Source organism: Galeopterus variegatus, unplaced genomic scaffold (assembly GCF_000696425.1).
Source record: "Galeopterus variegatus unplaced genomic scaffold, G_variegatus-3.0.2 Scaffold2855, whole genome shotgun sequence".
NCBI lineage: Eukaryota > Metazoa > Chordata > Mammalia > Dermoptera > Cynocephalidae > Galeopterus > Galeopterus variegatus.
In genome coordinates, this window is record NW_007728966.1 from 1 (window position 1) to 20,098 (window position 20,098).

The 20,098-nt window shown below is 48.3% G+C and overlaps 1 protein-coding gene across 1 annotated transcript; it reads left to right on the top strand.

The window, feature by feature from the left end:
* The first annotated feature begins 496 nt into the window (after positions 1 to 496).
* On the top strand, positions 497 to 13,484 carry MRPL37 (mitochondrial ribosomal protein L37). Its single transcript, XM_008583222.1, has 6 exons — positions 497 to 1,463; positions 1,557 to 1,672; positions 4,793 to 4,978; positions 7,994 to 8,151; positions 11,446 to 11,649; positions 13,258 to 13,484. The coding sequence occupies exons 1-6, from the start codon at positions 1,402 to 1,404 to the stop codon at positions 13,357 to 13,359; spliced, it is 828 nt and encodes a 275-aa protein (XP_008581444.1). The 5' UTR covers positions 497 to 1,401; the 3' UTR covers positions 13,360 to 13,484.
* Positions 13,485 to 20,098: the final 6,614 nt, after the last annotated feature.

Consider the following 20,098-nt stretch of genomic DNA (forward strand, 5'->3'; position numbering starts at 1 on the left):
TTAATGTTTAAAGACTCAGTCAGTCTGAAGTGAATCTATTTTAGTTTATATATCATCTTTTCCTGAAAAGTATTTGGGCAGCTTACAAAAATCTTACAGTACAACCAGATTAAATTAAAAATAGGTAGGTGAGGGAATCAGCACAAAGGAAAAATAGAACAGTGAGTTGAATACAAAACATCTATTCTGTCAGGCCTACTTGCTAAAGGGGATCCCCAAACTTGGCTCTGAGCTTGCTAACAGTCAACAAATGGTATAGGGCTGGGGTAAGCTAATTAGGCCAGCTGCCTGTTTTTGTAAATAAAGTTTTATTGGAACAAAACCATGTGCATTTGTTAATTATTGCCTGTGGCTGCATTCGTGCTACAATGATAGATTTGAGTGGTTGTGACAGACTATGTAGCCCAGAAAATGAAAATATTTATTACCTGGCCCGTTAAGAAAATAATTGTTGACCCATGGTATAGAGAAAAATATTTTTGGTTATGCAGTTCACTATGTCCATGAGACAAAATAGTTCTGTACCCAGGAAAAGCCCAACCTTTCAGTACTAAGGCCAGAGAGAGGTTCAGAAGGTTTCAGAGATAGAACATCCTCAGTATGACCCTTTTGACAAGTACAGCAGTATGTTTCATAGAACTGGTTCATACAAACATCTGTTTATAAAATAGCTCATTTTATAATCACAGGGTTAGATGAGATGTGAAAAACTATCTGTTTACATGGTCTTAAAATCAGGGCTCCTTCAGTTATTCATGAAGATTCAGAAGTTATTGCTATTATTTCCCAAAGCAACTGTCCCTTGATAAGGCAGCATGGGCTTAATCCTGAGCCCACACCTAATAAATGAGGTATATTTTGTACACAGGCTTTTCTAGTTGTGGCGGGGGTGTGGGTTAATAGAAAGGATCTTAAGTGAAGGGTCGAGATCCATTGATCTACTCCCATAGTCTGGGGTCTATCCACTGCCTGCAGGATTCAGTCATATGATCTCAGCTGTCTTAGCTGCTGTTTGAATTCCTCCTGTGGCAGGCGCTCACTGCCCCAATCAACTGTTAACCATCCTGAAGTAGACAGTCATTCCTGAAGTTGAGTTGAAATCTGGCTCTCCTAGCTTAAACTCTTGGAATTTGCTTCTGTCCCCTCAGGTGCCACAGAGCAGATCCAGTCTCTTTCTTGAGATACCCCTTTCCCCAAGATGCTACCTGGCAGACATAAGCATCTCTTTCTGAATCATCTTCTTTTTTCCTTTTTGTGTTTTTGGCTGGTTACTCCCAAGGTGTAAAGCAGGCCCTCTGGCTTACCAAGACCAAGTTAATAGAAGGCCTTCCTGAGAAAGTGCTTAGCCTTGTTGAAGATCCTAGGAACCACATAGAGAACCAAGACGAGCGCGTTCTCAACATGATCTCTCACGCCCGTCTCTGGCACTGCACTGAGGACATCCCTAAGAGAGAGACCTACTGGTAAGTTCCCCCAAGTAAATACAATTTCCAACAAATGGATCTTGGAATCAACTTGTTGCTTTAAGTTCCCAAATGTCTCTTTTTTTCTCCAAGCCCAGTCATTGTGGACAGTCTGATACAGCTGTGTAAATCCCAGATTATCAAGCATCCTTCCCTGGCCAGGCGGATCTCTGCCCAAAACTACACTTTATCCACCACCTGGAATCGAGGTTGGTCATCTTGTACATCACCAGAAAGCCTTGGTCTGTTCTTTCTTTTAGTCCGCCCACGAGCTCACATCCCCTCCCTGCAAATACCTGTCCTCACTCCTGTCCTTCATGGTCCAAGTTTGTAGGCTCAGACACATCCTCTGGTCTGTTCTTTCTTTTAGTCCGCCCACGAGCTCACATCCCCTCCCCGCAAATACCTGTCCTCACTCCTGTCCTTCATGGTCCAAGTTTGTAGGCTCAGACACATCCTCAGTATCATTAGCCCTTTTTTTGTTTTTTATTACTTCTTTCTAAGACTGTTAATTCAACCATTAACAGTCAGCTATATCTATTGTGTGCCTGTGATGTGCTTGGGAGTGCCTAAATGCTGAAGATAAGGAAATAATAAAGCACATATAAGTCTCTGTCCTCACAAGGCTCATATTTTATTGCAATAGCCTTCTTACCCAATTCACACTTCTCTACTCTTTCAAATCCATTTTCAATATAGCTGCTAGAGTGATCTTTCTATAGTACGAGTCTTTTTATGTCCCTTGCCTGTTTCAAATTCTTCACGGTCTCCCAGTAGCTTAAACCATTTATCACGGTATACAAGGCTTTCTGTGATTTGGCCACCATCTAGTCTTCCTAGTCTTATCTCCTGCTTTACTGCCCTGTCATCCTTGCACTGCCCTCCATCCCTAAATTAGCGACTTGCAGCTTTTTGGCCTCAAGTGTTCACTCCTTTGTGACTTTGCACATGCTGTGCATTCTGTCTGAAATGCTCTTTTCCACTCTCCTCATTTGACTAAATTCTGCTTATCTGCAAAACCACTCAAGCCCCTTTCCTTTGTGGATCCAGACTGGGCTGGCTGTTTCTCCTCTGTATTCCTTATATCCATTCTGCCATCGTAGCACATGTTGCTCTATATTGTCTGTTCTGTCTGCCCCACTAAACTGTGAACTGCTGATGACAGGGACCATGCCTTACTCCTTTTGCCCACAATGTCTAACAGTTCATGGCACACAGTAGGTGCTGACTGAAGGGATGGATGAATGAATACCAACTCTCAGGTGTTCTAACTGGTGGAATCCTGGAGCAGGGAAACCAGCTATGGGAATAATTTGGAATTTTGGGACATCTGCTTGGTCAGGTTTCTCCAGCTTGCCCCTTTGTGTATGGACTTTCTGGCAAGGAGTCAGCTTTGCAGAGGTAATGGCACCACTAAGGAAATTAGTGAACCTCATTAATAGAGGAGTACTTGTTGGCCCATCATCAAGTATTACCTCTAATTAAACTGCCCCTTTGGAGCTGTCACTGGAGGAGAGATGTGGAGGGAATTGAATTAGAAACCACACTAGAGTGGTCTGTGGGGAGAATCTAAAACCCAAGGTTAGGAGAGGTCCAGGCACATTTATTTTCCTTGTAGATTATATGTGAGAAAACAGGAAGTAGTTTAGAAAACTATTCTCGAGGTGTGAGTGTGATGTATTTTAACAAACAGGTCTGAGTTCATCCATCCTACAGATGTAGTCTGTTTTTTACATACCCAGTAAAGGAGGCCAAACACTAAGTATATGACACTACTGTTCACCAAACCAATTTTTAAACATACAAGAAAAGCAGGGCTGGCTGGTTAGTCCAGTTGGTCAGAGCATGGTGCTGATAACACCAAGGTTCAGGTTCAATCCCTCTTCCACAGACAGCTGCTAAAAAAAAAGAAAACCAGCCTTGGAGTCCTGGATAGGCGAACATGTGGAGGTTCTTAGAGGGTGGTGCACCTGGGGAGGCATGGAAGCTCCGTGCCCCTTTCAGCTTACCTTGCGCTATGCATCTCTTCATCTGTGTTATTTGTAATATCCATTGTAATAAAGGAGTAAACATTAAAAAAAAAAAAAGAAAAGCAACCTTGATCCATTACCATCACTCTGTGATGTGACTACTTCTAAAAACCAAAGCCCCTTCAGAGGAAGATTTGCCTCCATGAAGACTCCTCAGAGGCCATTCTCAAGGAGTCTTTCCAGGCACATTTTGTCTGGTGGTGGCATGTGGCCTCCCATAGGGACCACTGTGAAGGGCATCTGTACACATTCACAGTGGCAGGCTTGTGATGAGTGAGTTTGTTTCCTCATACCACCCACATCTCCATGTAGCACATCTGCTAGTCTGACTGAAGTGAAGCTTTCTGACTGGCCCAGTTTTTTTCACTGTCAGTTGTTGAGGACAATCTTGTCCTTTCCCTGGGTTTAATAGCCTTTCTCCTCACCCCTAGTTCTTAGGGCTTCTCTCTCCATCCCTGCTTCCCTACCATGTCATACTCTAGCATCTGGATTAATTTCTCTACACTCTGCTGTGGGGCCTTTGCACGTGTTACTCCTTGACTAGAATGCTTTTCTTCCTCTTTCTTTGCCTGGCAACTCTTACCCAGTGGTTTTCAACCAGGGACAGTTTTGCCATGTAGAGGACATTTGGAAATGTCTGGAGACATTTTTGATTGAAATGCCTTGGATGGGGGCGTGTAGGATGGGGAGCGAGTTCCACTGGCATCTTGTGGGTAGATGCCCGGGATGCTGCTAAACATCCTGCGATGCACAGAATAGCCCCTCACCAAAGCATTATCTGCTCCAAAATGTGAATAGTGCCAAAGCTGAGAGACCCTGCTCTTACTCTGTCCTTGAAAACGTAGTTTTAAGGCATTGCTTCTTTCAGGAAGCTTCCTAGGCCCTCCAGAGAAGGTCATTTTTCCCTGCCTATATTATTTCCAAATACGGTTCAGATTTTTCATTGCAGCACTGACTACCTGGTGAGCTCCTTGAGAGCAGAGAGTAAGTCTCACTCATCTCTGGGTCCCCAGCTTAGGGCAAGTGCTTGGGAAGATCTGTGTGGGGCAAACCTAAGCCTTCAGAGACCACCGGGCTCAGGGTTTGTTGGCAAGAGAACATAAGGAGACTGTGTTGGTTATCCTCTTCACAAGGATCCCCGGCTTAACATCCTAAGGCAAAGTTGTGTTCTGTGCTTAGGCTGATCATCTAGAAGTGTGTGAAGGACTTCGACGCATGAAAGGGGGAAGGCTTTAGACTTGGCTGAGCTGAGAAAAGGCTTTAGACCAAGTTAGACTAATTGTCTTTCTCCCATTTTAGAGTCTATTCTCCTTCAGGTTCGTGGTTCTAGCGGAGCCCGACTGAGTGCCAAGGATCCTCTGCCCCCCATCGCCTCCAGAGAGGAGGTTGAAGCTACTGAGAATCATGTTCTTGAGACCTTCTATCCCATATCTCCCACTATTGATCTTCAGGAATGCAATGTTTATGATGTGAAGGATGACACAGGTAAGGATTGAAGCCTTTGTTTTTTTTTTTTGACCTTTTTGTGACCGGTAAGGGGATCGCAACCCATGGCTTGGTGTTGCCCACACCGCGCTCAGCCAGTGAGTGCACCGGCCATCCCTATACAGGATCCAAACCCGCGGCGGCTGCACTCCCAAGCACTGCACTCTCCCATGTGCGCCACGGGGCGGCCCTGAAGCCTTTGATTTTTAGGCGGCGTGGGGATGAGAGACATACTTTTTCCAAAGAGAACAGATGTACTAAGAAATTACTAGCTGCTGGGCACCTCACGTGCGTTATGTCCTAGGATCCATGTGGTAGCCCCTTGAGACAGGTACAATTATCTTCACGTTATAGAGAAGGAAACTGTGACTCAGGGATGTTAAGTGATTTGCTGAAAGGTTGACTTTGCTTTTGACCCCTAAGAAGTAAGTCTTACATCAGAGTTTTAATGGGTGGCTTGAGGGTCTTTTGACCAAGGCTTTTCCTTTAGTCATAGGTCCCTTGAAAGACACCCTCCTTCTACTCACCTTGTAAACTGTGACCAACCTCCTCTGACTGAGGAAGCCCCAGGGACCTTAAATGAGGCCATTCAAACTCTATCAAATGAGGTGCCACCATATGCTTAGCAGAGACAGAAACTAGGGAGTCCAGTTAGGCTGGCCCCAAATTCCTGCCATCCACTCCTACTATGAGTTGCAGTGTCTCTTCACTTTCACAGCTACAGCCTAGGTCAGTCCTTACTGTCCTTACCTGGACTGTTGCCACGGCCTCCCGTTCTGGCCCCAGGCTATTTTCTTTCCAGTCCATCTAGTTCACAATTTCAGAGTAGCCTTTCTAAAACATCCATTTAATCCCATCTCTCTCCATGCCCACCTCCCATTGCTTATTGGGTAAAACTGGAACTCCTTAGCTTACCACATGAGGGCCTTCACATCTGGCCCCTGCCTCTCTCCAGCCTCATCTCTGCCTCATCCCCGCCTCATCCCCCACCTGCCCCCTGTATTCCAACTACACTTAGCACATCATGCCCTTTCTCACCATTGTGATTTGGTGCTTCCTCTTCCCTCTGCCTGGAACTTTTTTTCTTCAAATTGAAACATAATTAATTATATATATTTGTGGGATTCAGAGTTGACTGTCAGTACTTGTGTACAATGTGTGATAATCAAATTAGAGTAATTAGCATATTCATCCTTACAAAATGTAATCATTTTTTGTATCCATTAACCAATTTCTTGATAACCTCTTCTCCCCCTTTCCCACCTCTAGTATCCACAGTTGTGTTCTCTTTCTGAAAGTGCAGCATGTTACTGTAATTGTTCTTTTTCTCTCTCTTTTTCTTTCTTTATTTTTTAGCTCCCACTTGTGAGTGAGGCTATGCAGTATTTCTCTTTCTGTTCCTGGCTTATTTCACTTAACATAATTTTCTCCAAGCTCATCCATGTAGCTGTGAATGGCAGAATTTCATTCTTTTCTATGGCTGAGTAGTATTCCATTGTGTATATATACCACATTTTCCTTATCCAGTCATCCATTGATGGACAATTCAGGTTGGTTCTATATCTTGGCTGTTGTAAATAGAGCTGCCATAAATGTGGGAGTGCAGGTATCCCTTCCACATGATGATTTCCATTCCTTTGAGTATATACCCAGCAGTGGGATTGCTGGATTGTATGGCAGTTCTATCTGTAGCTGTTTAAGGAAACTCCATACTGTTTTCCATAATGGCTGCACTAATTTATAGTCCCACCAACATCAGCTCCACATCCTCACCAGCATTTGTTGTTCTCTGCCTAGAACTCTTGACCATTCGTCCCTTTTTGTTTTCACCTTACTAGCTCTTCATCTTTCAGAATTCATCTTGGGAATCACTTCCTCTCTGAAATGCTCTGGTATCTTCCAGTCTCATCAGGGAACTTTCATTTACCCTCCCACAGTCTCCTGATCCATTTCGTACTTGACATGTCTCTCTGTATGGATATGATCAGTTTTCCCCTCTGGACTGAGAGCTCCTCAAAGGCAGTGGCAGCCTCTGCTTGGCCAGTGGTCCTGATACCTGTCTTAAGAGTTTGGCACAGTGAGTGCTAGGTATTTACAAGTGCTGAGTGACTGAGCAGACTGAAGGACCAGGGCATGCAGGAAGGCCATCTCTCTGTCTCTCTGTCTGTCTGTCTGTCTCTCTCTCTCTTTCTCTTTTCTGTTGGCTGGCTGGTAAGGGTCCAAACCCTTGCGCTTGGTGTTATCAGCACCATGCTCTAACCAAGTGAGCTAGCCAGCCACCACTCTCTCTCTTAAGTAGTGTTGTCCTCTGGGATTTTCAGAGCCCACATTTTCCCAGCCTCTTTGTTCCTCCTTTTCATCCATATTCACTGATCCAGGTTACTTATTCTGGAAGCCCTAAACCTACCAAGGGTTACCCATAGCCATGCAGGAGAAAAGAATCATGACTTGACAGGCTCATGGCTGAGATGAACAGGTGCTAAACTTTGATTCTCAGCACCAGTGTTGTGCAGCTCAGTTATATGAGGCAAGTCATTTGTTACTAATATTAAAGTAATGAACTTTGCAAATGATTTGCTTTCTTTTTAATAATTACCACAGATTTCAAGTTATTCTTTAATGTCACTGTCATCTGTGCACCTGAATGAGAAAGGGGTGGAGTTAGAACCGGCATGCAAAAAGCCCCTGTAACATGTTGGCAGGCATTTTCTGTGAAGAGCCAAATAGTAAATATTTTAGGTTTTATAGGCCACGTATGGTCTCTGTCACAGCTACCTGGTAGACATATGTAAATGAGTAAGGTTGTGCTCCAGTAAAAACCTTATTTACAAAAACAGGCAGCAGGCCAGATTTGGCCAGTGGGCTGAAGATTGCCAGCCCTGAACTACAATGATATCTATCTATCTTGAGTCTCTCTGCAGTGTCTGTCCCTGAACTAAGGTTAGGTGGCTTTCCTGAGGCTTTGTGACAGACATGGATTTTTTACACCCCTCCACATGATTATGTATCTTGCAGGATTCCGGGAGGGTTATCCTTACCCCTATCCCCACACGCTGTATTTCCTGGAGAAAGCCAATTTAGCATCCCACCGCTTTCGACCAGATCAGCTTCGGGCCAAGATGATCCTGTTTGCTTTTGGCAATGCTCTGGCTCAGGCCCGGCTCCTCTATGGGGTATGTATGTGGAGAAGACCATTGAGCTGCTTCACACGATGTTGGTCTCCTGCCTCAGGACACTGCTCAAAGGGAGGAAGCGGGTGTGCAGGGACTCCTTGCTTGACTGAGGAGTTTTAAGGAGAAGCACTTCCACTCACCCTGCTGAGATAAACCGTCACCCACTGGGGGCTGACTGTGTGCCTGTGCTTTACCCAGATACCTCATTTGTGGATCACAATAGCCCCCAAGGTTTCATTGAGATCCCCACTTTCCAGATCATGCCACGGAATCACAGGGAGACTAAGCAGCTTCTCCAGTGTTACTCAGCAATAAGTGGAGGAAAAAGGACTGGAACTAGGTGTACCTCACTCTGAAGTCTTCAGCTCTTTGTGCCCCAGCACACTGCCTCTGTTCTGTAGTATCTGGATTGGAGCACAAAGCTCTGTCAGGCAGACAGAAGAAAGTGAAGGAGTAGAGGCTGCCCAGACCTGCCTGCCAAGTCAGAATGGGTTCTGGGGATCCAAGATACTGCTGGGTGGTAGCCCCTTGATCCTAAGAAGTGGTCTTGGACCTAGATGGTGTGTAAAATGCAGGCTGAGTGCTTGTCACAGAAAGCTCCCTACAACTGGAGGGAAGCCTGGCTCAGGAGCAAAGGCCCCCAGGGAGGGAACGGCCACGTGGGACTGCCCAAGCAGGCCTGGGATACCAGATCCCTGTTTTTGTTGGGGGGGAGGGTGGTGATTCTGAGAGATGCTGCTGGGCTCCCGGGTCTTAGTTAGAGCCCAAGGCCCTCCTGGAGGAGTGAGAAAACTCACAGTATTCTGCTTCCCATTTTCCTTGGACTAGGCATACGGTGGGGTTGAGGAGGTGTGGTTAGCCACATGAACAGGGAGTGGAGTAGACCTTGCCTGTATTGAGCATCTGCTACATGCCAGACATTATAGTGTTTTATATCACTGGTTCTCAAAATACTCGTATAGCCCTGGATTAGCACCAGGAGCGTTATCTGGGAACTTGTTGGAAATGCAAATTTTCAGACCCATCGCAGACCCACTGAATCAGAAAACCTGGTATTGGGGCCCAGCAGTCAGTGTTTTAACAAGCCCCCCAGGTGATGCTGATACAAACTCAAGTTTGAAAGCCACTGCACTAAAATTTGAGAACCACTGCATTATGTAATCGTTGTAGTAACCCTGTGTGGCAGATGCTGAGAGGCTCAGGAGGCTAAGTAACTTGTTCAAGGTCATACAGCTAGGAGATTAGCAGCTGTCACATCTTTATGTGACCTTCTTGTCTTTCCAGTTCTACGAAGGTTATTTTTATTCCTATTCTCTGACTGCATACTTCCTGAAGGCTCTGAAAGTTTAGGTAACTTGCCCAAGACCCCATAGCTAATGAGCAGGGAAGCAAAGACTGGAGGTGTAATTCTTCTAGCTTTGAAGGATGTGCTGCTTCCCAACTCAGTCAGTGAGAGGAGGCAGAGATGGTGGTCACATGCCAGGTCCCAGGCCTGCAGGCTCATTGTAGCTTCTGTACCAGCTACTGTCAGCAGAGCCTGGGTAGCAATGCTGCCACTAATTGCCACCTGGTTGGGTAGGAGAGGAGGATTCCCCCATCCCCTCTAGGTACAGATTATTCCTGGGGATGTGAACTTGAGCAATTATGGGAAGAGCCTCTGTGTAAAAGGTAAAATTGCTGAGAAATTTATGTACTACCTGCAGTTTTATTGATCTGTAGAGGGAGATAAGAGTCAATACAGAATGCTTGGCTAACACTTACAGGTACTTTTCTTTTTATTTATTTCTCATGCAGCTAAGAACAGGGATTTCTAAGGCCAACAGCCCCAGTGTGGCCCACACTGAGGTCTGACATTAGCTATTCCTAATGTCAGATTCAGCCCTGGAGGGGTGAATGCAGGCAGCATTTTTGAATCAAGGATGCCCTGTTTCCTGGGGCCTGACTCCTGGATCTTTGTCCAATAAGTAGCAATCACCACGCTGGGTTGCTGCAGAGTCTCAGTAGATTGACCATACGATTTATCATCCAAACTGGGACACTATTGGGAATGAAAAAAGGTGCTACTATCAGATACTGTGGGACAACAGGTGTAAACTAGAGCAGTAGGGTTTTAAGTGACTCATAGCATGGGGTCTGATCCTGGGTCATACCTCATGGGTGACCTTGAGCAAATTATACTACCTCTCTGAACCTCAGTTTGCTTATCTGTTAAGTGGGATTATACCTCTAGATTTCTGAGAGTAGAAGTGACTTATATAAAATGGGCAAGATGCCTGGCACCTAAGTGGCCTTCAGTAAATAGTTTTAATATTATTACTATTACCAAGTGGCACTAACTGAAAAAGATCATTAGCAAATGTGTTGACTGCTGAAATCCTGATGGTGACGTGGCTGAAAAGACATATTAGGAATGTGGCACATTCTGAGTTGCAGTAAGAACATGAAGCCCAGGGAAGATGTCTGCCTGCTGGCTTAGGGCAGTCCGGGATGCCAGGCCCTGAGGTGCAAGGCAGAAGTAGAAAATGTGCATGGTCTAGCATAAGCCAGTTTGGGTTCCAGTGCCACATATCTTTGTGACTTCAGACAAGTTGCTCTATCTTGATGAGTCTTAGTTTTCTCATCTGTCACATGGAGTGAGAACTGAATGAGATTATATCTATTCATTGACCCTCCATTTGACAGCTTATGTCACTGTTGTCCCCATCAGGTAACTCCATGAGTTTGAGGGATTTCCATCACTAGCCTCCCAGCCTGCCTGCCTGAATTTTGCAGTTTTGTGGTTTGCCCAGTAATCACCTCTCAGTGGCTGGAATTATTACTTTAATGTGCTCCAGTCAACGAGTAGGCACGCTGGGGCCCTGAGGCACAGGGCAGAGCCAGGCCAGGGGAGGGAAGGCTTGGCCCTGTGCAGTACCCTCAACTCCTCATTCTATTTTATTTATTTTTTTTTCCTTTTTGTCTTTTTTCGTGACCGGCAACGGATCACAACCCTCAGTGTTGCGCCCGTACCGGCCCGGGACCGGCAACGGGATCGCAACCCTCGGTGTTGCGCCCGCACCTCGCTCAGCCAGTGAGCGGCCGGTCTGTATGTGGGATCGCGCTCCCAAGCGGCGCACTGTAGCAGTGTGCCACCGGGCCGGCCCTCCTCATTCTATTTTAATTGCCCCAAAGTGAAGCTGTTAAATGGGAGTGGGTGGGTATTTTAAAGGGCAGAACTGGAAGCTGCTTGGTTGGTGTCTTCTCCTTGTACCCCCAGTTTGACTTGTTTTACTTGTTTTCCCCTTTTCCTCTCAGAATGACACCAGGGTCTTGGAGCAGCCAGTGGTTGTGCAAAGCGTGGGCACGGATGGACGTGTCTTCCAGTTCCTGGTGTTTCAACTGAACACCACAGATTTGGCCTCTGATGAGGGTGTCAAGAATTTGGTGTGGATGGACTCAGACCAGCTCCTCTATCAGCATTTTTGGTGTCTCCCAGTGATCAAAAAGAAGGTGCTTGTGGTAAGTGCAGCCATCTACAGCCTGGCGATTGGAACAGGACCATGACTTGTGCTAGCCAGGGTGAGCCTGGGGGGATGGGGGTGGGGGTTGAAGGGGTGCTCTGAGTAGGACCCTGGCTCCAGGGACTTCATGCCCAGGATCTCTGCCTAGAGGGCTACTTCAGCCCAGCCTGTCGGCTATAACATGACACCTTCCACCCTGGGCCCTGTTCAGCTCTTCAGTTCAGCTGCATCCCTCTGCACCCCGTCCATCTCCAGCCGTGCCCAGCTCCTTACAGCTCCACAGTGTTCCCTGCTGCTCATCCAGCTCCGGACCTTTGCAGATGCTGCTCCTTTTGTGTAGATGTGTTTTTTGCCTCTACCAAGCAGAGCTCCTTGCTTCTCAAGGGCAGGGACTGTGGGTGGTGCATTCATCCATTTTATTCCACAGACACGGATGCCTCCCGTGGCATTGTCACTGCTGCAGCCTGCTGCCCAGCTGACAGAGTCCAGATCTGCGCTTTGTGCATTGGGCAGCGACAATATCTAAATAAATTCATGATGTCCCATCAGGCAGTGATAAGCACTTGGCAGAGACATAAAGCAGGATCAGGGGTAAAAGCGAACAGAGTAGGATAGGGCACTGCTGGGTCTCTGACTAGCCACGTCCCAACAGGGCCTGAGGACAGGTTTGCTAAATGGAGCTGCTGAACCTTTGGACAGTAGCAGCATGTCAGCTCTTTATTTAGTTCTCCAGCGTCTGTTGATGTTGTTCCTACCCTTGAAACGCCTGCCAGGTCACAACAGCCACCTCCACCCTCTCTGCTCTTAGTCGTGTTCGCCCTCATCCCTTCGTGTCTTCAGGTTGTCTTCCTTCAACCTCTTCCTTCCAGAATACTAATTCTGGTTTGGTCAGACGGCTCCTTCTTACTTGTCCAATGTCATCTGCTGCCACTCCACCCGTTCTGCCCTGAGCCCTGGCTCCAGCCTCGCCCCCGCCCTTCCCGTCTTCACTTTTCCCTCTGCACCACCTCACATGCTGGTCTCTCTGCAGTCTCCTCCTTCTCCTTCCTCTTTCTGACCCATTCTACTTGCCCTTCCCATTGTGAACGTGGGTGAGTTAGTCATTTCTCCCCTGCTCTTTTAGCACCTTTTCCTACTTCTATAGTGAGGTCTGTCACCTTTTATTATTACTATTTGAATGCCTGACTGTAAGTGCCTTGAGGACAGGAATCAGGTTCAAGTCACTGCTGAGTCTCCAGCACTGGGCACAGGCCCGATACAGAGAGAGCAGGTGCCTGATAAATGGGTGTGGAAAAACTGAGGGATTATTGTCCCTGAGATTAAAGGGGGCAACAGACCATTTGTTCCTGGTGGTTGAAGTGGGAGGGATTAGGGAGCAGGACAGTGTCCACAGATAATTTGGCTGAAAGGTGCCAGGAATGCTTCCTGTCCTCCTTCCCAACCACAGTCCCTCATTCCTCAGTGCCAGCTACTCAGTGCCCCTTCTTGGTCCACGAGAGAGGTGATGTCAGAGAAAAGTATGTAAGATTCTCATAAAACCGACCTTGATGTTAATTGCTGCCATGAAACCTAGTAGCAGAATCCTAATAGGCTGTGTTCTTTCCAGGAACCTGTTGGGCCTGTTGATTTCCAGCCAGAGACATTCAGGAAGTTTTTAGCTTTGTATTTGCACGGCGCTGTGAGAGCCGAGGACTGTCATGAGGCCTGACCCCCTCACCCCTCTGCCACCGAAGAGCCTGCATCCTGGGCAGTGCCTGGGGCCTGCTTGGAGCCTCAGCCCTCGCTTGGCCTGGTCATCTCACTGACAATAAAGAGTGCTTGCCTTGCGCTGGAGCCTGTGCTTGGTGTGAGGGTGCTGTCAGGAGAGGAACTGCAGGGGCACATGGGCCCCTGCACAAGTGCAGGCCCTGGAGCCTGACCTGCCTCAGTGCGAGCCCAGCTCTTTCCCTGACCATGTTGTGACCTTAGATAAGCATCATCTCTCCGAGTTTCACTGTCTTTATCTGAAACTTGGGGCTAATATAAAGCTTGCTTTGAAGACTATAGATGATGTATCTGTCTGCCATGTAGCAGGTGCTGTGATGGTCACTAGGTTCTTATGGAATGACTTAAATTGTGGACACACTCCACTATGACTGCAGAAAATCTCAGTAGAATATTCATTGTAGCCTTCTCACTAGTATCCTGGTTAATGGACCAAGTACACCCTGGTTCAGGGGCCTCTATTTGTTCAGATAACACCAAGTCCTGCTCTGTGCCAGACACTGTGCTTTCATGGTGGGCACAGTGTCTTGCTTTATCCTTACACAGCCCTTATAAGGTAAGTGCAAGGTAAAAGTCACTTCCACGTTCAAGAAAAACAGAGTGCTTGGTATGTGCCAGGCACTGTTCTGGGCCCTAAAGATAAGAAAAACAGATAATTTAAGGAATTTGCCAAAGGTGACACAGCTGGCTTTTTAGATCATCTTCCCTAGGAAACACTTGGAGATGGAGATTTGAATGTGAAAGTTTAGGGAGAACCTTTAGGACCAGCACCTATTGGGGGCGAAGTTGGCTGCACGGTGGGGAGGAAAGACTGAGCTCAGTGTGGGTACACCTGAGGCCTCTGCCAGTTCCATGGCGCTCTAGAGCCAGAGTTGTCCCACCGAGGCAAGGGAGTGGAGCTTTTCTACAAACACCATCAGCCTGTCACCAGTCATTGGGTATGCGCTGGACCCCACAGCGGGAGAGACCTTGGGGGCGGTGGCTTTGTTGAGCTGTGCACAGTTTGTGGGGAAACTTACAGCAGCTGGAGAAGTCTCTGAAGAGAGACCTAGGAGCATGCTGCAGTGTCCACAGCTAATAGATGGCAAAGCTGGTTTTCCAGCCTGTGCCTTTGACTCCCAGGCTTGTGCTCTCTTCGCTTTACAACTAATCCTTTAGGCTTGGTGGGGGTGGGGGGGAGGACAGGAGGAATTACCAGGAAAAGCAACAGCATGGAAAAGCAATACTGCAGGATCCTGGTGAGTTGGGGAGTTACAACATGGGGAGTGCAGGGAGAGTTGGGGGCTGAGGCTGGAGCCAATAGCTCATGGGGGGCCTTTAAGGCCAGACACTTCAGGCTTTCATGGGAGGTGATCTGAGGCCAGGGGGGTCCAGTAAGTCCTGTTCATTTTACTTTTTATTTTATTTTATTTATTTTGTCCTTTTTGAGACTGGCCGCACCACGCTCAGCCAGTGAGCACACCGGCCATCCCCATATAGGATCCGAACCCACAGCGGGAGCGCTGCTGCGCTCCCAGCGCCGCACTCTCCCGAGTGCGCCACGGGATCGGCCCTTACTTACTTTTTATTTTAAAGATAAAAAGTCTAAAGTCAAGTCACCACACCATGGCAATCACCAGTCCTTTTCCCTAAAGGTAACCACAGTTTAGTTTTTTTACGTTCTATTTGTTAAAATGTATGTGTGTAATGAGAATGCATATATGTACATTAGTGTCATCTTGTTTATAGCCTCCAACGCTTCATTTTTCACTTAATATTTTGGAATTGCAGGATCTTATCACATCGGCACATGTGATCTACCCTGTTCTTTTGAGCAGCTGCATTAGTATATATGGATGGATGTTTAGGTTGTTTCCAGTCATTAGTTATTACAAATAACACTGCAGTGAGCATCCTTGTTCATGTATCGTATAGTACTTTTGCCAACATAGCCACTGGGTAAATTCTTGGCAGTAGAATTGCTGAGTCAAAGTGATTCTTTTAAAGAGCACTGGTGGGCACACAGAGGACGAGTTGGCAGGATGACAGTGCAGAGCCCAGCTGGAGGCCATTGAAGTAGTCCTCAGGTGACTGGTGATGATGGCTGAATCCGTTGGAGGCTGGTTGAATGGGGAGTGAGAGGGTGACGTGAACTTAAGCCCTGAATGTCTCTGAGTAAGCAGTCAGCAGATGACCTTGAGCTTGAGGACTGCCCTGGAAGAAGGCCAGTGTTGCAGGGCAGGCCTGGGCAGCCTGCCCTCCAATCCATTCTGAATGAGGACAGCCCTGATGGCTGGCCTCGGTGCTAAGTTGGGGAGCCTGGAGCTCACTGCAATCTCCTTTCAAGGGGAGCTGCAAAGTGCAGCTGATCTGCAAAGTAAGGTGGGGGCAGGACTGGCAGTTTTGACACTCCCCATACAGGTGAGGAAACTGAGGCTCAGAGACCACATGATGTGTGAAAAGCTGGAAACTTCATCTGTGTGACAACTGTGCCCCTCCACAGAGATGTACTTAACTTCCCCAAATCCCAAGTGCCCATCTACCTCACCCCCACCTTGCCTCATTAAACACAGGAAGAAATAAAGGGCGACATTCTTGCCCCATCTGACCTTAACACCTGAGGACAGGCTACCCAGCTGGCAAGAGCGAGTCTGGGAGAAGGAAGCAAGACATGCACTGTGTGGGACAGTGAGTGCAGGGGCACACTTGCTATCGAGATCCCACTGTAGGGACTTCTTGGCAACAGATTTGAAGCCAGAATGTTGACATTCCCATGTGAAACCTATATGTAAACATATTATAGCTCATATATTTAGGTGCCTGGTTGATCCATTAGGAAGTTCCTCAATTTACCTTTGGGGCTGCATAGAAAAAAAAGCGAATTCATTTCTACCAGATTTCAGTAGGAAGGGAATAGCAATTTTGGTCTGGAGGGAAGCCATTGCCAAGAGCCTCCTATATTCCAGCTGCGCTTTCAGATCCTCAGCTTCCACATCTGCAAAACAGGGATAAAGCATGTCCCTTTCAGGTTTTCCACACCTTTGGATCAAATAGGCTGCATTTGATTAGGAAGCTTCAAGTAGATGGGTTTGAAATTTTAAGAAGCCCCAGGAAAAGGTGGGTTTTCTTGCAGGGGCCTCACTTTAGGCTGCTCTGGCTTAGTTTGGACCTGGGGCGAGTGCTTGCCAGAGCCTTTGTGACTTGGAGGGCTTTTTCCCTCACTCAACTGCCCAAGGCTGGGGAAGGTGCATGACATGGTCATCTCAGGTTTTAGTCAGCATCTCCCCAGTTTTTGTGGTAGATGAAAGTCCCATAAAGCACGCAAGTGACCCAAGTGTCTCCAACTCCCTTTAACATGAATATTCAATCTCTGCGACCCACAGGCTACCTGCTTGACTGCTGGAAGACCACTGTTGTTGTTCGTTGTTCAGGGACCTCTCTCCAGATGTGTCTGGGAATTCCAGAGATGTGCACTTGTTACCAACCGGTCCTAGTGCCCACTCCTCCCCTCAGGATGACAAATGCTCAGTTACTTGACTTGTTCATCCTACAAGTATTGATTGAGCATCTAGTGTGTGTCAGCCAGGAGGCAAGGCACTGGGACAGTAAAGAAATACTTGTCAGAGTGAAATGAAGAAAAGGGGAACAGGGTGTCTTAGAGGTGTGGCAGATGTTTACTGGGGAGTGTTCTCCAGAGGGAGATACTGATAAGGAAGCGGGGGGGGGAGGCACAACTGGGCAGAGGGAGAATCTGAGGCCTCAGCTGATTTTATAGAAAACTGCAACTAGGATGGCCTTTCAGAGCTGTCCAAAATTGAGACAAGGTGAGGTTTTGAAGTCCCACATCAGCCACTGGCCACCGCCTGGGAGGAGGTGAAACCATGGGTGAGGCAATTCACAGGAAGGGACAAGTTGTGAGCTGTCAGCGCTGGGGAGTGAGTATGTTGGCTCTTACCCCACAGAATAAGGGGTGCTGTGTTAGGTAACCAAGGTCAAGGAGGGCCTCTGAGAAAAGGCAACATTTGAATAGAGACCTGAATGAAGTACGGAGCTGGCGGGGGAGATGCCTGGGGACTGCAGCGGCTCTGAGATGGGCATGGGATTGGTGTTTGCAGAGCAGTAAGGAGACCAGTTCTCTGCTGGACCATAGGCCCAGTCATCAGAATCAAGTCCCCCTACCCAGCCCCCAGCCTGCCCTTCTCTGCAGCATTTGCAGAAATGGATCTGCGGTAATCTTTGGCCGTACTGGGAATTCAAGTCACAGATCAGCTGAGTCTATGGAGACCTCTTATTTATTTATTCATTCATTATTTATTTGGCGGCTGGCCATATGGGGACCTCTTAGAGGTGACAATACAGCCCCAAAGCTGCAGTAGCAGGTACCCATAAAGACCACCTCTTTCCTTCCCCACACCTGAGCACCTACCCACAGGTGACAGCAAGCAAAAGGGAGGGGTGCCATGGGGTGACTACTCAACAACATCCAGTTACTCCATGAATATTCATTGAGCATCTACTGGGTGCTAGGCCCTGTGCTGGATGATTCTGTGACAAAGATGACTAAAACAAGGTCTCTGACTTCATGGTGCTCCTGGCCTGATGGAGGAGGCCGACTGAACCATTACAGCATAGGGGTCATGGGGACCCAGGCAGAGCTGCCCCAGCCTAGAAGGCTTCCTGAAAGAGGCCATTTGAGCTTGGTTCTAAAAGGCATGTAGGAAAGGCACACCAAGAGGAGGAGACAGCAGGTACGAAGGCCTAGGTGGACAATTATTCAGAGAGAGCTCCACATGGTTGAAGCATCAAGTGCTGAGGGCAAGAAAAAGCAAGAGAGGCCTCAGGAGTCTGGCCCTACAGGGACTGAAGGCTGTGAGTGGTGTGGCCTTGGCCCTGGCTGTGATGGCATGGCCATTGGCACCCTTTTCTTCACATGGCCCCCAGGTCTTCTACTCACTTCTTGGCCTCTTTTGCTGGTCCCTCCTGTTTCCAGGTCTATGTGGAGAGCCCCAGGGCCCAGTCCTGGGGCGTCTCCATTCATGCCCCAATGATTTCAGCCCGTCTTGTGGCTTTAAAGACAATCCACATGCCTACAACTCCCAAAGTATGTCTCCAGCCCAGACCTGCCTACTTGACATCTTCACTGGATATCTAATTTAACTTGCGTGAACAGAGCTCTTTCTGCAGCCTGTCCCACCTCCACGAAGGGCGCCTCCATCCTTCCATGTCTGTTCCATTCACTACTGTGTCCTTAGTGCTAGAACAGTCTCTGGCATATGAGGTGCTCAACACACACATGCATATGGGTAAGTGGATGGATGGATAGAAAGAAGGAAGAGTTTACGGAGGCTCAGAAGTGAGATCTTAGTGGCATTGGAAGGGCTGAGATGGAGGCAGGAAGCCAAGGAGGTGGCTGAGTGTCCAGATACCAGATGTCAAGGACTGGGGCTCCACAGCATCCCAGGAATTGAGAGGGAGCACCAGTGCAGGACAGAATGGGCCCTCTACCTTTCAGCACCCACCCTCCTTGGTCTGGTCCTTTGTTTCGAACTCCCAGCCCCAATGTTAAGCTCCAAGTGCCAATGAGTACAGGCCTGGGCAGAGTAGGGTTTACCCATCTCTAGCCCCTTCTCCCTCCCTGCCCAGCCCCTACATCCAAGCCATGGGGAACTCTGCAGACCAAGTCTGGAGACAAGGCCTGAGCCCCAAGAAATTCAGCTCCACTCAGTTCAGGGCCAGACTCAAGGTCTGGAAATGTTCTGAGCTCAGCCTCCTAGAGTCTATGGAATCTGGAACACAATCCACCATGTTTCCTGGATAGCAGAGGCTGGGAATGGGTTGGGGATGGGGATGGTACGTTTTCAGAGTCACCCAGGGGGCTGGCTGAGTGGCCCCAGCCCCAGTTGGAGTCCTGCTCTGGCTGTGCGTCTTGGCAGCTGCTGGCTCCTTTTCTAGCTCCAGGGGAGGGTGTTGCTTTTAGGAAGGGGTACCCAAAAGGGAGTGGGGGAGGGGAGTGGGTCTCCAGTCAGCCAGCCTTTCCTGACTTAGGCCTGGACCTCACTCTAGACTCTCAGGCTGGATGTCACCCTAGAATCAGACAGTGGTAACTAGCAGGGAAGCAGTAGCTTTGCTGGGTCCCAGCTCCTGGAGCCTCAGGCCAGGCCTCTCCACACCTGCCAAGGTTTCAGTGATGACGGCTAAAGCCCTCCTCTGCGGAGGATAGACACAACACCCCGCTCTCCTGCCCCTCACTTCGGGATCCCTATGCTGGCTCAGTGCAGAGCTCTTGCCTGACCCTGCATCTCAATCAGGCCTGGGCTGGGCAGGGCGTGCTTTCTGCAAAGATGTGCCCCAGGGAAGGTTAATCCTGAGCCAACCCTCACCAGGGCCATCTGTGTTGTGGAGGGAGCTGGGGACAGCTGAAGGGTGCTGGGGAAGAGCACTCAGTATGGTCACCCTCCAAGTACAGGTGGGCGGTGGGGTGCACTGCAGGCCCCTTCTCCACAAGGGCTCCCACGCCCTGGCTTCCTCTCCAGCTCGGCACCCAACTCCATGGCTGCCGTCTGTGCCTGACTCCTGCTCCACAGAGCCTGGGGGCAGCAAGGGCAGCAAGGGCAGCAAGTGGATGTGCCGTCGTCCCCACCTCCCCCTTCCCCAGCTCTGGGTGGGTGTGAGGCAGTCGCCTCTTCAGAGCTGTCAGTGCAGGT

Bases quoted from the DNA above. Each gene is read 5' to 3' on its own strand.
- MRPL37 (XM_008583222.1), top strand. From the start codon at position 1,402: ATGATCTCTCACGCCCGTCTCTGGCACTGCACTGAGGACATCCCTAAG. The intron at 4,979-7,993 runs GTAAGGATTGAA...TGTATCTTGCAG, and splicing joins TGATGTGAAGGATGACACAG to GATTCCGGGAGGGTTATCCT. The intron at 11,650-13,257 runs GTAAGTGCAGCC...TGTTCTTTCCAG, and splicing joins TCAAAAAGAAGGTGCTTGTG to GAACCTGTTGGGCCTGTTGA.